The following is a 17,077-nucleotide window of genomic DNA, read 5'->3' as shown; positions in this document are numbered from 1 at the left end:
GCAAAGTGGGGCGGGCCCGGCACCGTCACTGCGTCTAGGCGCTCCAGCCGGTCTCAGCCAAGGCTGCCCGCGCTGGGGGCGGGGGACGGGGGACAGGCGGGAAAAGGAGCCTCCAGATAACCCCGAGACAGCCAAGCTACCAAGAGATGCCTATAAAGAGAGATACCCCAGGAGAGAGATATGCTCATGGGTAGACCCCAACTCTAGAAACACCCCAAGACATTCTCGCTGAGATATATTCTCTATGCGACCCACCCCCAGCGACTGCCTCAGGGAGACACATTCCCATGGGGACACATGCTCCACAGGGAGGCACTCTTTAATCAAGAACTCTCCCCTCACTCTGAAAATCATTCTTAAGACAGTCGATCTCTGAGAGGTGATGCTTTCTCTCAAAAGCCACCATTCCCCAAGAAGAGACATTTCTACATAGAAAAATCCCGAGGCGACATTTCACGTGGGGAGCCTGGTAGGTATACCCCTAATGGAAGACCGCCTAAAAGCCATATTCTCTGTGGGAAATTGTCTCTACCCACGAGACCCCCGTGCCCCAAGAAGACATTCTTACAGTGACATTTTCACCGAGGAGGCCCGTACTCATGGGAGATACCCCCCTCTCCCAAGCAGAGACTCTTCAGGGAACCCTGCAGCCCCTCTAGTGACCCCTTCCCTCATCGTCAGGATTAAGAAGCCAGGCCAGGCTGTATTTATAGGAGCGATTAGCTGGTCTTTGGGGCGGGGCAGCTGAAGCGATTTCAACACCCCCCCCCTCCTTGCCCCGCAGTGTTCCTGCAGCTGAGGCCAAATTGACTATGCTTCCCAGAGTTAGAGCTGAAACCTACCCACACCAAGTCTAGGCACTGGGGGGCAGGATGGAGAGGTGGCTTCCCAAGGGTCCAGCCCATAAATGGCTCGAGGGCTCTCGAGGGCAGTCACTGAACAGGAGTGACTCCTGCCTCCCAACGGGAGCAACAGCCAGGTCTAGTGAGGTCTAGTTTGTGTTCTGTACCCCCCCGCCCACCACGGCCGCACTTGTCTCCTCATCTCTGTGCCTTTGCCTGAGTTGATTGTCTGTTTGTCTCTGTTGGTCGGCATGTTTATGTTGCCATCTCGTCGAGTCTGTTCTTCACCTTTCTCTGTCCAAGGCCGGGACTCCACTTGTGTCGCCCCTTTTCATGCGGGCGGCCGCGGGAGCTCTCCGTGGTGCTGATCTCGTGTGCTCCTGTCCGCGGTGCTGAAATCTGCGTGCAGATTTGGGGGCTGAGGTCAGGAAAGGAGAAGGGCTGGTGGGAGGCACTACCCAGAGGCTGGCTAGATCTGACCCAAGATCTGGTCCTGCATCTACTCCCTTACATTTATTATCTCTTACTCAACTGGACACATTGAACAACCTGGACTGCTCTAAGATGAGCTGGGGGTAGGCTAAGTCCACTGAATCTTGGTTGCTGATGCCTCCAGGACAGCAATGGGTGCCCTCAGTGGAGCCTGGAGACACTGCTTTCTGATTTGTTCATTCACTAAATTTGTATTGACCACTTAATGTGTGCAAGTTAGTGTTTTGAGATCTAGGAGTACAGCAGTAAAAGAGACAGAAAAAAAACTATGCACTAGACTGAGAAGGAAGAGAGATTTGTGATAGTTGTCATTACTCACAAAAACACATATGCACTCTCTACAAGCACAGGTGCACACACACATACACATACACTCTGCAACCATACACACAAACATGAACATACTAACACACGCTCAGCAAACAGACTCATATACTCATATTTATATACTCTGCAAACACATACTCCATAAACACACACACTCTGAGAATACACACATATATAAACACATACTCAACACACACAAACACATATACACATAAACTCACACTCTATAAACACATAGAAAACACAGACATACATATTCAGCAAGTGCAGCACAAACAACAAATACAAACACTTAACAAACACAAGCACACACATACTTCCCAAATGAAAGGAAGCTCAGCTACACACAGACTCATCCAACATACAGGCACATATATCCTCCCAAGGCAATACATGGACACACATACACATACATACCCACTGCAGGGCTGTTTTCCTCATCTACTAGAATGTCAGCTCTATGAGGATTGAGATTTTCAAGTCTTGGTCACTACTACATTCCCAGAATGTAACACAGCAGGTGCTCAATAAATGTTTGTTGAATGAATAGATGAGTGAGAAAATGTTCGCAAGGGACATAGTCACAAAAACTACAGAGGGACACACACACATGCATATTTCAGATGCAGATACACCCTCTTCACCCCCTTGCTCACTTACGATCAACATTCATGGTCAACAACCTTTACCCACTGACTCTATTCACTGATTTTCGCAGGGCACACATCCTATTCTGATCCTGCATCTACTCCCTTACATTTATTATCTCTTACTCAACTGGACACATTTGGCTTGGGACACATACAGTCCTCCTTATCTCAATTTTGAACACACAAACACAACCACAAAACCAAGAGACACATACAAACTGCACACAACGTGCACATACACATACACGCAGCCACATAAACACATCCTCATTCAATGCACAATCTCCACATGTACAGATCCAGAGTTTAAGCCATAATTTCAACATAAAAGCAAACAAAAGGATGTATACACACCAGTCCCAGGTCCTCCAACCTTTTGTCAGCTGGAGCAAGGGGAGGGATGGTGGGAAATCCCTCCCCTGCATCAAACCACGCCCCCTTGGGCTGCCACCATTTCCTGGACTTAACCCTGAGGTGTCTCGGCAGCGCCCTAGACCTCAGTCCGGCTAACAGGTGAGGGGTGGCTTGAGGGGGAAGGGAAGGGTACTGAACTGTCTTGCTTTCACCGATCCTCCAGTTTCCTCTGCCCTGGGGCTTTTGTACCCCAGCGACAGAACCTGAGTCCTGCCACAGCCAAACTTGGCTCCAAAGGCCTAGCCTTGGGTGGCAGCCCCTAAGCCGATTGTAGGCTGAGAGAAGGTGACCATGAGAGGGGCCAGCGGGGATTGAGGAGGGAGGAGACTGGGCAGAAGATAGGGAGGAATTACTGAACAGAAGAGAGACATCGAATGAGCTGGAGACATCCCCTTAGTTCTGGAGATGGAGGGGGTTGCCTAAGGGCTCACAAGGTGGGAGATCCTGCTAGGTGTGAGGAGGGGGCTACCAAATTCAGGCAAAACTGGGGGAGGGGCACTTGGGTCTGAAGGAATAGAGGGGACATGAGTCTGGTGGGGAAGAGGGCTCCTGGGTCAGAGGTAGGCCTTGGTGGCCCCTGGGATTTGAAGGTCTTTGGCCATTGCCTCCTCATCAATTGCCCATTCTCTGCTCTGCCTGGCACTGTCTCCTGGGTTTGCATCAAGAGAGGACCACCCTGAGTTCCCAAAAAAGGACGGCTGACCTTCAACCCATACCCCAGCTGACTCTTATCTTAAGTGGACATGGCCTGCAGGGGCCGCATTCGACCCAGGGGCCTGTCCTGGGCCCTGCGACTGACCCTGGCATGGATCCTGCTAGGGGCCTGTGGAGGGAGCCGCCCATTCCCCATTAAGTCCCGAAGACACCACAGGCTGGCGGCCAATCTGGGCACAGGTCAGCTGGACCTGGCAGGTGAGCACTCCAGACCCTGCCTAACGCACAGGAACCCTCACTCCATCATAGCAATACCAGAATTTCCTTATGACAGGGGCTTAGAGCAGACTAGGATAGTGCTGAAGAATGTAGTTAAAGAGAACAGACTCTGAAATCAAACTGCCTGGGTTTAGATCCCAACTCTGAGGTTAAAGAGAACAGACTCTGAAATCAAACTGCCTGGGTTTAGATCCCAACTCTGACATTTTGTAGCTGTGTGACCCTGGGCAAGTCACTTAACCTCTCTGGGACTCATGTGAGCCATTAAAAATGGGGAGAAACAACAGACCTACTTCACAGGGGTGTTGTAAAAGGGTATATATATAAGCATTTGAGAATTAGCACCGCCACCAGGGACATAAAAAATAATTAGCCGATTATCATAAATATTACTTGAAGCTGCATTTGCATCTCAAGTGAAGTGTCTTTAAGTTTTATGTTTGGGAAAAATGATATAACTGGAGTCCACCTGTTTGGGGGACCTCCCCCCCCAGGCCTTGGTTCCCCAACCCTACCTAAGAATCTAAGACCCCAACTCAAAGGAGTTCCCTTCTCCATGGCCCTATTTTCCCTCAGAGATGGACACACAAGAGGCATTGGACCCAGTGATCCTCCCAGGGCACTGTGGGGGAGAGTCGAGCCCCAGGTGAGTACAGCAATCCCCAGACTTTCCTTGTGCTCTTTATATCAGTTGCCCCAGCCAGGGTAGAGAACCCTGGCGCATCTTGACCCGTCCGGGCCTGTCTCTCCTGATATCCAGGTGTAAATCATTCCTGGGACACCTCCAAGTTGCCCTCCACAGTCGCTTGCACTTCCTGCTATTGCAGAAACGTCAGACACAGCCACTCTGCGCAGAGCTCTGTGATGCCTGGTAGGAGAGGTGGGGCATCAGGGGCATGGCCTATGGTTTAGGCAGGGCCAAAGGCAGGATCTGCAGCAGGCTGGTGCTACTGTTTAAAGGGGGCATGGCCTGCACAAACAAGAGGATGAAGCCTGGTGTTTAGACATTAGGCAGAAAGGAGCCGGGCCTGTGGAAAACAAGAATCCTACTGGAACCCGACTGCAGAGCCTTTACTCCACTTCTTTTGTCCACTCACCAACCACAGGTTTGCCATCTGCAAAAGCGATATCACCTGTGGCCCAACTTGGCTTCCACTCCTTGAAAAGAGGGGTTGCAACCCTGGCTGCAGTACCTATGGGCAGGTGAGCATGGGACAGAGGTTGTGGGAGGAAGCCGAGACCTCCTCTTACCATGTGCTGTCCTAACCCACCTGGGCCCAGAGTCTGGACTGGCATTCCCAAAGCCCCCCCTACCCCCGCTCCCACCCTTCTGCTCTTCTGCAGCCCAGCTTCCATAATGGAATGCATTTATGCCAGCAGCTTCCCTAAGGCCCACTGAAACCGAATTTGCCCACCCCAAGGGACTGTCTCTGCTCCAGGGCCATCCACAAGTCCCCCCCAGAAGATCCAGAGGCCCTAGTCACCTTCCTCAATGCCCCAACCTTAATTTAGCCCTCCCCCACTCCAGCCTCACAGAACCCAGTAGGAACTACTTGCCCTCCCCAACCCCACACTACGGCCTGCCATAATGACCAGTGATCCAGAGGTGAGAATTGCCCGTCCCAAGACCCCGCCCTCACCCTGGCCCCTACTCTCAATGGAACTCTCAGCCTTTCCTTTTCCAAGGCCATGGTCCTGAACACACCCTCCACCAGCCTCAGACGGCCACGCCCCCCAGGGTGTCTGCACCCACTCGGGCCCTAACTCCACTCCTTCTCCCAGACCTTCGCTGACGGGGTGGACCTTTGCCGCTCGGTTCTGGGCTACGCAATGCCGGTGGCAGTTCCAGGCGCTGGTCACTGCCTCAACATTTCCATCTCCGTGCTTCCACATCCCAGACAGAAACGGAGGGCGGGAGAAACCACCTTCCTGCGCTCCCGCCGCACTGGCACCTGGATCCTGGACATCATGGGCAGCGGGAGTGGCAGTGGAAGTGGCAGCGGCCGCTAGGGGGCGCCTAGCCCTGGATGGAGAGTCGTCCCTTTCCCTCAACTCCCGCCTGCCCCCTCACGACACCCAGAGCTCCAACCCTCTCCCTCTCTGCCCTCTAGTTTCTAGAGGCCTATCCCTTTTCCCTGGGGCCCCAGAGACTAGCCTCTCTCCAAATTATTAGAGCAATAACCCAACTCTAGCCCATTTCCTCCTCTCCACCTGGAATAAAGTCGCCAACTAGAGCACATGATGTGGCTGCTTCTTGGAGAAATGAGTGGGAAGGCTCGTTGCCAGAAAGTGATAGGTGTCTCACCCCAATCCTCAGGACCTAGGGTTAGCGACTGATTCACACTAGCATGTAAATGACAGATGTGTAAATGATGGATGGCCTATACCCTGGAGCACTTGTCTCCTAAATAGGTATATTCAGGTGTTAGAAACAGGGGGTGGAGTTAGAAGGGCTGACAAAGGCAGGTGTGTTCTCCCACTATGTGCCACCAGGAAGAAGCTCCCTGCCACATACGAAGCTCTCTGACTTGTATGGATGTCCCCTTCCTTCCTTCACATTCTCCCAAATCCCAACCCTAGCCCTAAAGGCAAAGGACTGGACCCTGATTCAGGATTTGGGTTGTAAGCACTACTCCTAATTCTCTTCCTTATCCACAGGCCCCAGGAGAGCCTCAGTTTCCTCACCTGGAAAATAGAGGCAAGGTCCTTTTTAGTTCGATAGATCAAGATTGATGGATGCCTCCTATGACAAGGCACTGTGCTGAAAAAGATGAGATTCATTCCCTGCCCTCAGGGAAAATGAAATGACATAAGAAAAGTGTCCCACTAGGAGAGTAGCAACCAGGCCTCTTTTGGCTGCAAGAGACAAGTTCAGTTCAAAGTTTCTTTAGCCAAGACACTGCTAAACTTCAAGAATGGCTGTATTTTGGTGCTTAAATGATGCTGGGAATCTATCCCTATCTTTTTCTCACAGTAGCAAAGATGGACCAGAATCCCATGATTCCAGTGACCTATAGAAATGGACCTATTTCTCTGTCAAACCAGCAAAAGTTCCAGGGCTAGCTGTCACTGATCCAGCCTCGTCATGAGCCCAACACTTAACCAATCATAGTGCCCAGGGGGATGCTGTGCTTTCACTGGCCTGATCTGGGTTATGGGCTTGTGCCTGAAGGCCCATGATGGGATCAGTTCCATCTGAACCACATGGACTGAGGATGGGAGAAGGGTGGTTACCCCAAAGGAAAGTCAGGCGCTGGGACCAGAAGAGAAAAGGGTGCTGGGCAGGGAATCAAAATATATTGGCCGGAGAATGGTGGTTAGGACCCTGACTCTATAGTACAGTTACCTGGGTTCACATCCCAGTTCTACCATTTACTCATATTGGTAACTTTGGGCATGTTTCTTCATCTATAAAATGGAAATTATAATTGTTCCTCTCATAGGATTGTTGTTAAGTGAGTTCTTGCAAGTTGTTCTGGTTATGCACTGCTGTGTAACAACTTCAAACACAGTAACATAAAACAATGATCATTATTAGCTCTCATGGTTCTGGGGTTTACCTGGGCTCAGCGGGGTTCTTGCTCAAGGTATCTCACGTAGGAGATAGAGTCACCTTGAAAGCTTCCTCACTCATACATCTGGTGCTTGGCACTGGCTCTTGCCTTGAACTTCAGCTGGGGCTGTTGGCAAGGATAGCTAGACATGGCCTCTCTCTGTGGTTTGGGCTTCCTCACAGGATGGTGGCTGGGTTCCCAGGGCAAGTGCCCCAAGAAGGAGAACCAGGTGGCAGCTGTCTCACCTTTGATGATCTAGTCTTGGAAGTCACACAGTATCACCTTGTATTTTCTGATCGCTAAGGTGAGTCACTAAAGCCAGCTCATACTCAAAGAGAGGCATCCTAGACTCTACCTCCCAATAAGAGGGATGTCAAATAAAATGCTTGGAAAGTGCTTGGCACATCATTAACAATAAATATCATTATAATCCATTATCATTGTTGTTGATGATGATGATGTTATATGCTGTGTTACTGTAACAAAAGAAGCAGGCATTTGAGGAAGAAAAGTGATAGAAGCCTTGGAAGGAACTCCAGGCAGATAGAAGACCAAGCTGTGAGGAAGTGCATCTCAAGTAGGAGGCCTGGAAAGATCAGGTTCTAGTCAGTGAGCCTGGAGCAGAGTGTGGGAACTATGGACGGATCATTAGAAGTCCTTGAACTCCAGGCAAAGCCAACTTGGACCTGATTATGAGGGCCATAGGTTTATGCAGGGCAACATCCATCAGACTGACACTTGCAAGCAGGACAGGGAAGGGTGAAATTGGAGGTGAGGGGTACCAGTGAGGACACTGGGACAGGAACTGGAAGATAGGCAGAGGGGGATGAACAAGAGGAATTCGGACTAACCTGCAGTGCTGTCAAGAGCAGGAGTGGCTGTTTGAAAACTTCGAGAAGCATTGCCTGGAACTCTCTTCCACCCTCCTGTTATCTGTTCCACTCTACCCTTCAGATCTTGGCCTGTCAGCTTGTCAAGCTCTGTGAGACCCAGACCAGTGCCAGCCTCCCCATCATGCATCCCTGGGTCCTCTGGGACCCTTCCGGCTGGTCAATGGTGGCTTCCCAGTGTCCAGCACAGAATCTACATAGAATAGACAGGTGCTCTGCTATGGGCTGAACTGCCCCCACCCCATTCATATGTTGAGTCCTAACCCGCAGGACCTCATGTGACTGTATTTAAAGATAGACCTTTAAGGTAATTAAGGTTAAATGAGGTCACACGGGTGGGGAGATTAGGACACAGATACACAGTGGGAAGACTATGTGAGGATGCAGGGAGAAGGCAGCCATCATCTACAAGCTGAGGATAGAGGCTTCAGAAGAAATTAAACTTGCCAACATCTTCATCTTTGACATCTAGCCTCCAGAACTGTGAGAAAATAAATTTCTGTTGTTTAAGCCACCCAGCCTGTGGTACTTTGTTATGACAGCCCAAAGAGACTAATACATGCTCCACAAATAATACTCCCACAATGCTCTGGGATTCTGCTATCAAATTAAAAAATGAGCCATCCCCTTTCTTCTTTCCATGAAAATCCTACTGTTCAAGTCCAGGTGGGGTTCAAGGGTTGGAGAGGATGGGCCTCTCCCTAGCCCTAGGTGTCAATTCCTGACTCTATCCCAAATATTCCACTCCTCTTGTTAGGGATTGCCTTGGGCTTGGACATGTATCCTACCTCCAGCCAGGAAGTGACAGAGCAGCTGCTGGGAGATAAGGCTTTGCAGGTTGAGATGTAATGTCTGGAGCTATGGAGGCTAACTCGAGACCATAACAGGCAAAAACACCAAAGCTGGCAAAACACCAAAGTTGGAAGATGGGCTAAAAAAAAAAAAACCAGTGTCTTTGAAGTTGTTTAGCCACTTGACTTCCAAACTTCCGTAGAGTGAGATAAATCTGTCTTGCTGCTGGCAAGGCTGTGGGGAAAATGAGTTCTCACTTACACTGCTGGTGCATATGCCATGGGTATTAAGCCTCCACGGAGAATTTGAAAATATCTCTTCTCCAAATTACAAACAAACACATAGATTCTCTAACCTAGCAAGCTCACCTCTGGGACTTTATCCTACAGACAAAGCTGTATACGAGAAATGATGGCACATTCTGGTCATTCCCTGCTGTACAGGCTTAACAGCAAGCTAAATGACAACTCAGGATCTACTAAGAGGCATTAAATAAACTACGGGACAGTCATGCCACAGAGGATGCTTCAGCTGTAAAGGGAATGAGGAAAGTCTTTAGATGCCCATTTGGAATTTCCTTCAAGATACATGTGGCATGAAGAGTAACATTAACTATCTAAGGTATGCTTCCATTTGTGTTAAAAAAGAAACTTTAAAAAAGAATGTATCTGTGCATATGTTTGTAACATATCTCTATCTCTGAAAGGACCTACACAGACCTGCTATGGTCTGAATGTTTTGTGTCGCCCCAAAATTCCTATGCTGAAATCCTAACCCTCAGAGATGATGGTATTAGGAGGTGGGGCTTTTGGGGACATCATTAGGTCATCAGTATGGAGCCCTCATGAATGGGTTTAGTATCCTTATAAAAGGGACCCCATAGAGATCCCTCACCCCTCCACCATGTGAGGATACAGTAAGAAGTCATCAGTCTGTGACCCAGAAGACAGCCCTCACCAGAACATGACTATGCTAAGACCCTGACCTTGGACTTCCAGCCACCAGAACTGTAATGTCTTGTTTATAAACCACCCAGTCTGTGGTATTTTGTTATTACAGTCCAAACCCTAATTCTGTACCACACTAATATATATTTTAAAATAAAAATCAGTCAACCAGTGCCCAACTTGTTTAGTTCGCAAATGTCAGTAGCTGGGTCCCGCTGTAGACCACGTTCCCACCACCCCCCGTCCCAAAGTACAACCCTCACGTCTGGCTTTCCTTAAGCAATTTTAATCACAAACTGGGGGGACGGGGAAGGCAGGTAACAGGGGTACAGGCCAGCTCCTAGAGAGTGGTGACTGACTCCAGGCCACGTTCCTGGAAGTACCGGTGGGGAAGGCGGGGGCGGGTTCGGGGGCCTTCACTGAAGTAAGATGTGATCCTCCCAAGTCCCTCCTGATCCCCTGTTGGCGAGTCCTCCCTGTGGACGAGAGGTGGCAACACTGACCACCTTCTCTGGGGGCAGCCCTCCCAGGCCGAGCTGAGCCCTGGCCTCCTTCCCTCTTTCTCACAGGACCTCTGGGACACCCACCATGTAACGACTTCTGCTTCCTTCTCCAGGATGCTCTGGGCCGTGCGCCAACTGAACCGGACAAACTGGGGAAAGCCAAAGATGGGCTCCACGTGCTTTCTCAACCATGCTTTCGTCTTGGGATCTAGGGGAGTGGTGGGGTGAACAATGGTGATGGCCCCTGAGCTATGACATAAAGTCCCAGCTCCTCAGTCTGGCATCTTAAGTCCCATCACCTCATCTGAGGCCTCTTCCTGAGTACCTGAGACACCTTCCACTGTCTGAAACATCTTCCTGCCTCAAGAACTTTGCATAGGCAATCCACCCCCAACTTTTCACCTGGCCGACTGTTGCTCAAGGTGCAGTTTAGGGAGACTGCCCGAGACATCTCCCTTATCCCGCCAAGGACAACCAGCATTTGTGGACATCCGGTTAATGCCCATATCCCCCATGTAACCATAAGCTCAGTGGGGACAGAGACGTTCTCATCTGTCTTGCTCACAGTTATACCTCTAGGGCTTGGCCCTGCATAGCATGTACCAGGTACTCAGTAAGCACTGAATGCTGCCCAAACTGTTTTTGGCCTGGACCTGGTTTCCTCATTTTGGCCTCACCTAAGTTCCAATCACAGACTTACTATGTCACTCCACCCACCTGCCAGTCCTTTCCTGGGTCTCAGAAGGACCAGGAAGTTCCTTGAACCCCGCCACTGAATCTTCCAATCTGCCCTTGTGGGGGCAAAGGGAGTGAGGGGGGCACAATCATCTCCACTTCAGACGAGGAAACTGAGCCTCATCATGGGGGGAAAATGATGGATTTAAGCTGAGGCCACTGGACATGAGCTGGTGCCCCTCCCCCTGTCCTTTTCCCCTTAATGAATGGACAGATGTCCACTATGGGTCTCCGTCCCTCACTGGAGCTCCAGAGGAACAGCACAGAGGGAGGGAGGGAGCAGGGAGGAAGGAGCCTGCCAGCTAGAATTCAGCTCTGCCACACAATGGCTATGCTCAAGTGGCCTCCAGTCCAGGCTTCAGCCTCTTCTGCGGTGGGGTGGGGTGGGATGAGCAGAACAACTCTCAGTCTGTCCTGTCAGTGTTATCACCAGGACCGCTGTCTCAGGGCAGCTCCCACGGCAGCCCCCACTGCCATCTGCTCACCATTGGGATACCCTGAGCCATAATCGATGTCCAGGTCCTGCAGTTTTTCCACAAACTGCCAGTTCTTCACGGCTTGGTCACGTGCCACCTGTGGGCAAGACAGGCACTTGGGATTTCCGTCTCTCAAGGCACTACATCTGACCCCTGCCCAGAGGGATGCTGGAAGTTGTACATGGACAGCAAGGGGCTGACCTTGGCACAGATGCTGGCAGCACTGACCACAGGGTAGAGAGCATCTGCTTTGGCCTTCACTGTCACCTCAATATCGGGAAAGCACTGCTGTAACCGCTCCTGGTATGTCTCTGGCAGCCCCACGGTGTCCACAAATACCTACAGTGGTGACAGGAAATGTATTAATTCAACATCGGGAAAAACAGCTTTACAAATAATCCGGTGTCAGAGCCTTTGTACTTGTTCCTGCTGCCTGGAATACTCTTCTCTGGGCTCATCCCCAGGCTGAATCTTTCTCAGAGGTCTCAGATCAAACATCACCTTCCAAAGAGGCTTTCCCTGATTAAGCTGTACCCATTCTACATTTATTGAGCACTACTGTATTCCATGGGCTGTGCTTGATACAGGGAACAAGGCAGTGAACACACCAGACAAAAATCTGTGTTCTCATGGAGGGGACACCCACACCTGGGTGAGGGCTACAGACAAGAAACAGAGTAAATAATAAAAGATGGGGGAGAGTTGGAAGAGGTTAGCATTTTAAACAGAAGCATAGAGGGTGGGGAGGTTCAGGGAAGGTCACTCTGAGGTGGTGACACTCGAATAAAGGCCAAAAGAAATGAGGAGATGAGCCATGTGGAGATCTAAAGGCCCTGAGGTAGGACCATGTCCAGTATACTGGGCAGCAGTAGGGAGTCTCTATGGCTGAAGTGAAGATGAGTTCAGGGAGGTAACAGGGAAAGTGATCTCTACAGCAGTTACAGTTCTCAGAAATCACCTTTATTACTTACTAGCTGACTTGTCTCCCCTGACAAGGCCATGAATCTCTGAGGACAGGGCTCTTGTCCATCTGCTTCAGTACTGCATCATCAGCTCCACACTCCACTTTCCAGTCCTGGACCTCAGCCACCAACTCAGCAAGGCCTTCCTTGTTCCATTCCCTTCCTCAAGTGTTTTTATTTGCCTTTGTTATTCTCTCAAAACAATCTGTTGTTCGCCTTAGAGACTCATTGCAATGCCAATTTATATTTCTCTGATAATTTAATCTCGTTCTCTTCCCCTTGATTGTGAGTCAAGATTTACATTAAAAAAGATGACTGTCTGCTGCTGCTATGTTGGGAGCAGATTGTAGGGGAGGGGGCTGGAGATGGGGGACCAGGGAAGAGGATGGGGCAGGCGTCCAGGAGGAAAGGGTGCCCTAGACTAGGATAAGTGGACAGATGTGTAATTTGTTTTGGACACTGAGCCTTTAGGATACAGAGATAGATGGGGGTGGGGTTGTGGGTCCCACCATGGTCCTCAGTGGGGCAGACACATATTAGGGTGGGAAAAGCGGTAGGAAATCAACAGCAACAAATATTCCTGAGGGTCTACGGCCATACTACCCTGAACACACCCACTCCACTCTTGTCTGATCTTGGAAGCTAAGCAGGGTCTGGCCTGGTTAGTACTTGAATGGGAGACCACCTAGGAATACCGGGGACTGTAGGCTTTAAGAAAAAAGAAATTCCTAGCTCACCTGAGCAACATTCACACCCTGATCCAAAGCATACTGCACCAAACCAGCGGCTGTATCATGGGACAGGGAGTTCAAGTTGTATTTGACCCTGCAGTGGGGAACAGAGCTCAGTCAACCCCATTCCAGCAATGGATCCATTCCAGCCTATGCTGGCTGCCTCTCCGCCCTGGCCTGTCCAGGGGACCCCTCACCGTCCAAGCATGCTGGTAGAGATGAGGTTTGGAGACAGCACGTCCAGTGCCCAGCCCACAAAGTTCCTGTCCTCCTCCATTTTTGCAAAGAGCCTGTCCCGCTCGCTCTCCGACAGGGTCTTTGAGTCTGGGAAGTAGGTTAAGAGAGAAGGGAGAGCAGCTGGTTCTACCACTTCCTGTTGTCTCTCTGCAGCTGGCACCCGCCGCTCCACATGCCCAGTAACCCCCTCCCCAGACATACAACTCGGGCTCACCTGCCACTTTCAGGGCCTTCAAATCTGCCAGGCGTGACAAGGGGCAATAACAGATGGCGTAGACCATGGGGCCTGGGGAAGGGGAAGCGGGGTTCCAATCAGTGAGCCCGCGAAAACTGCCATCCCTGCTCCATCATCAGTGTTTTTTCCGGTGCCATCATTAATGCCATGGCCATCACCACTACCAACCCCCACCCCGAATGCGGTGCAATCCCGTCTCCCGTTCCACTGCAGTTTGCATCCCTTTTATCACGTCCCTCCCAAACTCGGCCCTAGGAGCGCACCCAACACCGGGCCCCGGCCCGCTTCATCGACGCCCAGGACGCAAGGTTCCTTGCGGCACACCGCCGGCACAGGCGAGTTTAGGCGACAGCGACCAGTATTGTCTCTCTCCAGCTCGCTGAGATCCATGCCGCCTCGGCCGCCGCCACCAGCCGCAGGAATGAAGTCCGCAGAAACAGGTCTGGGCGCGCGTTTTCTGCCAGTCCCTCAGTGGCTCTAGCTCCCCACCAATTAGCACACAGGACACGCCTCCGACGCCGCTGACGTCTGCGCAGCCGACGCCGACGCCGCTGTCGTACCGCTTCCTGGGATCTGTAGTTCCCGAGACCGACCGCGGAGCTCTGAATTTGGGAAACGGGGTGGGCGGGGTCGCTTTCGAAGCTCCGCTCTGGAGTCTCTGGAGCCTCACCCGCCGGAGCTGATGAGAGGAGAGGGAAATAAATGGGAAACTGAGGCCAGCCTTGTCGGACCGGACCGGGCCGGGCCTAGAAGGTGAAATACCACTACACTCCCAGAATTTGGGTGCCTGCATCATTGGGTCCCCGTCCCCGACCTGGACTCAGGCCATTTGCACTTGTCGATCCCTGCAACTCCATACAGTCTAAGCCCCCTGGACTAGGTATCCCCGATCCCACTGGGCTCAGGTCTTCGGATTTGGGATCCCCCAACTCCCTCTCTCTAAGTACCTCATCCGGATTTCCGCCCCCTCTTCCTACCCTCTCATTTGAGCTAAGCCTCCCCTTCCTCCGAACCGAGATCTACGATCCCAAGACCTCAACAGACTTCTGCTTAGAGTCTTCGCCCACCATGCAGGCTCATTCTCCCCACCTCTGGGTTTATATCCTATCCCAACTCCTCCCTTCTCCTTCTCTCACCCCATCTTATTCCCTGGTCTCCTCTGCCTATGGATCCCTGGCCCTCACCAGACTCATGCCCCTTTCTCAGGGTCACAGCTCCTACGTCTTCGTTTCCCCTTCCTTGCCCCCCACTATCTTTCTTCCTTTCTCCTCGGATATCAGCAGGGTTCACATCTCCAGACTCAGCTGTCTCCTCCCCACACTACCTTCAAGCCCCCGACAAAGGCAGGTCTCCCTTCCCGGTGCCCGCCTCCTACGCGCCACCCACAGGCTTTCCTCTCTTCCCGCCCACCCTATGACTTGCCAGCCCGCCCTGGCCCCGCCTCCTCTGCTCCCGTCTCTCACTCGGTCTCAGGGCCTCCAGTCGCAGTCGATCGGCTTGCAGGGTGAACAATCTCGTTGCCTGCAGGGCCGCACTTGCACCAGGTTCTCGCGGTCCATGAACACCGGGCCCGGCGCTGTGCCCAGCACCTCGCGACTGCGCTCCTGCTTGCCCAGGTCGCAAAGGCAGCGCCACTTTCCCCACGGGCCAAGGATCGAGTCCTCCACTTCTAAGAATAGAGGGCTAGGTCGGGGTTAACCTACCCGCCAACCCTCCTGTAACGGGGAAGGAAGATAAACACCCAAACAGCAACAGCTCTTGTTTGCAGGACTGTGCTTCTGTGCCAGGCACCCTGCCACAGATGATCTAATTTTAATCGTCCTTTAGTCCCAGATGGGGAAACCGAGACTTCGAAAGAGTAAGCCACCCTTCTGAGCTCCCGCATCTGGTGAGTTGCCCAGAGGGACTGCAAACTAACACTGCCCACCTGTGCCAGCCTACCCAGTTGGGACTGTGGCACTACACCCCTCGTGCCCACCATCTGAAGCTGACTCCCATCTTCAGGGAAGTGATAATGAGCCTGTCCAACAGGCACAGTGCCACTGGACCAGCAGGTCGGTCAGGTGGTAAATTAAATGACATAATTAGCATAATAAAGGTACTTAAAACCCCTGGTGCTGTCCTAGTACGTAGAGGAAAACCACTGAGTAGGATCACCTTTAAAGAAGCTACAACTTACTGAGCGTGTAACCACTCCTCTTTACAAGGTTCTTTTACAGACTTCTACCTAAACCTCTATAAGACAAGTGCCAATTCACGAAGCCTCCATCACACGGCACTCCCTGGCACACTTCCCCCTAAATCTTTGCCTTACTGGCTTTTCTTGTCATGACAGCTATATTGGTTACCTATCTCCTTCAGTTGGGCCTTTAGAAGTTGACCTGCCTTCTTTTTCTATGTTTGCGCTTCCTACCACCTACCCATGATTTTATGGATGTGCCCGTTGGGTCCTGCTCACATACCCTCTCTCCGTGTAAGCTGCTTAAAGGCAGTATCTATTTCAATTCACAGATGAAAAAATTGAGCCTCAGAGATAAATAACCAGCCCAGTGTGGAGCTGGGCGGAGATGTGAAGTCCACGGAGGAGGGACTGCTTACAGCCAGCTGGCAAAGTGGGGCAATGGAGAATCTTTCCGCACCGTCACAGCCGCGACCTGTGGTTACCTTTTCCCTGATGCTGCAGCCGCAACTGCTCCCAGGTGTCGCCTCTGCCCTGCTCGCCAAAGTAATAGTAGTCGGGGGAGACCTGGGCAGGGGTCGCCAGCAGCAGAAGCATCAGAGGCAGCAGCAGCAGAGCCTCTGGGCTCCCGGCCATGCCGGACTCCAACCGCCCCCAGCGCGCTCCGGGGCTAAGCCTGGCGCGGGGGTCTGTGGAGCCCGCATTACCCCTTCGGGCGGGCGCAAGCCGTCGCGGCCCACACCTGCAAGCCTCCCCCAGTGGCCCGGCAGGCGCGTGTACCCAGCCGGCTCCGCTCCCCCTCCCCTGCAGTGGTAGTGGACCCGACCGCTCCGCCTGTCTCCCCTCCCCTCCCCCCGCCCTGCGCGTCATGGTTCCGGCTGCGCATAAAAGGCTCGGCGGCCTTTTGCGCACTGGGCGCTGAGAAACGCGAGTCTGCAAGTCTGCTGTTGTGTGTACCCTTGCTCACGCAGGTAGGGACACCTGGAGCGCATCCAACTGGGGGCAGCCCCCTTGGAGCCGCTTCGGCCCTTGTCGGTCCTCAGCGCTGGCCTCCTTTGTTTTCCACCCGCCGTGGTGGCCGCCTTTGTGCTTGCGGGGGGAAACCAAGGCCAGAGTCGCAGGCCGCATCGCCAGATTCCCCGCCCCCTGCTCGCGGGGGCCCTTCCCGGGGCGGTGGG

The 17,077-nt window shown here is 52.1% G+C and overlaps 3 protein-coding genes and 1 pseudogene across 5 annotated transcripts in view; 3 read left to right on the top strand and 1 right to left on the bottom strand.

Moving 5' to 3' along the window:
• Positions 1–303: 303 nt before the first annotated feature.
• RNASEH2A (ribonuclease H2 subunit A) lies at positions 304–16,553 on the bottom strand. Of its 3 annotated transcripts, none has more exons than XM_006918734.3 (10): positions 16,385–16,553; positions 15,184–15,403; positions 13,984–14,399; positions 13,700–13,771; positions 13,446–13,572; positions 13,255–13,342; positions 11,757–11,894; positions 11,565–11,652; positions 10,429–10,552; positions 10,108–10,317 (listed from the first exon to the last, which is right to left on the bottom strand). In XM_006918734.3, the coding sequence occupies exons 3-10, from the start codon at positions 14,108–14,110 to the stop codon at positions 10,182–10,184; spliced, it is 900 nt and encodes a 299-aa protein (XP_006918796.1). In that variant the 5' UTR covers positions 14,111–14,399; positions 15,184–15,403; positions 16,385–16,553; the 3' UTR covers positions 10,108–10,181. The 3 variants fall into 3 exon arrangements, with proteins under 3 accessions (XP_024907371.1, XP_006918796.1, XP_024907370.1); XM_025051602.1 differs by having other exon boundaries at positions 15,184–15,389; XM_025051603.1 differs by lacking the exon at positions 10,108–10,317 and adding an exon at positions 304–1,241 and having other exon boundaries at positions 15,184–16,553.
• On the top strand, positions 3,457–8,882 carry RTBDN (retbindin). Its single transcript, XM_025051604.1, has 5 exons — positions 3,457–3,637; positions 4,217–4,304; positions 4,419–4,529; positions 4,765–4,861; positions 5,441–8,882. The coding sequence occupies exons 1-5, from the start codon at positions 3,469–3,471 to the stop codon at positions 5,666–5,668; spliced, it is 693 nt and encodes a 230-aa protein (XP_024907372.1). The 5' UTR covers positions 3,457–3,468; the 3' UTR covers positions 5,669–8,882.
• LOC112485388 lies at positions 13,104–13,227 on the top strand (annotated as a pseudogene).
• A 154-nt stretch (positions 16,554–16,707) lies between the features above and the next one.
• PRDX2 (peroxiredoxin 2) overlaps positions 16,708–17,077 on the top strand; it is a 3,044-nt gene continuing 2,674 nt past the window's right edge. Inside the window, exon 1 of the mRNA XM_006918736.2 lies at positions 16,708–16,870. The gene's annotated coding sequence lies outside the window, so the exon portion shown is untranslated. The remainder of the gene's footprint in view (positions 16,871–17,077) is intronic.

Source organism: Pteropus alecto, unplaced genomic scaffold, assembly GCF_000325575.1.
Source record: "Pteropus alecto unplaced genomic scaffold, ASM32557v1 scaffold388, whole genome shotgun sequence".
NCBI classification, from domain to species: domain Eukaryota; kingdom Metazoa; phylum Chordata; class Mammalia; order Chiroptera; family Pteropodidae; genus Pteropus; species Pteropus alecto.
Note: the sequence above shows the minus strand (reverse complement) of the source record. Positions and strands in the feature narration are given on the sequence as shown.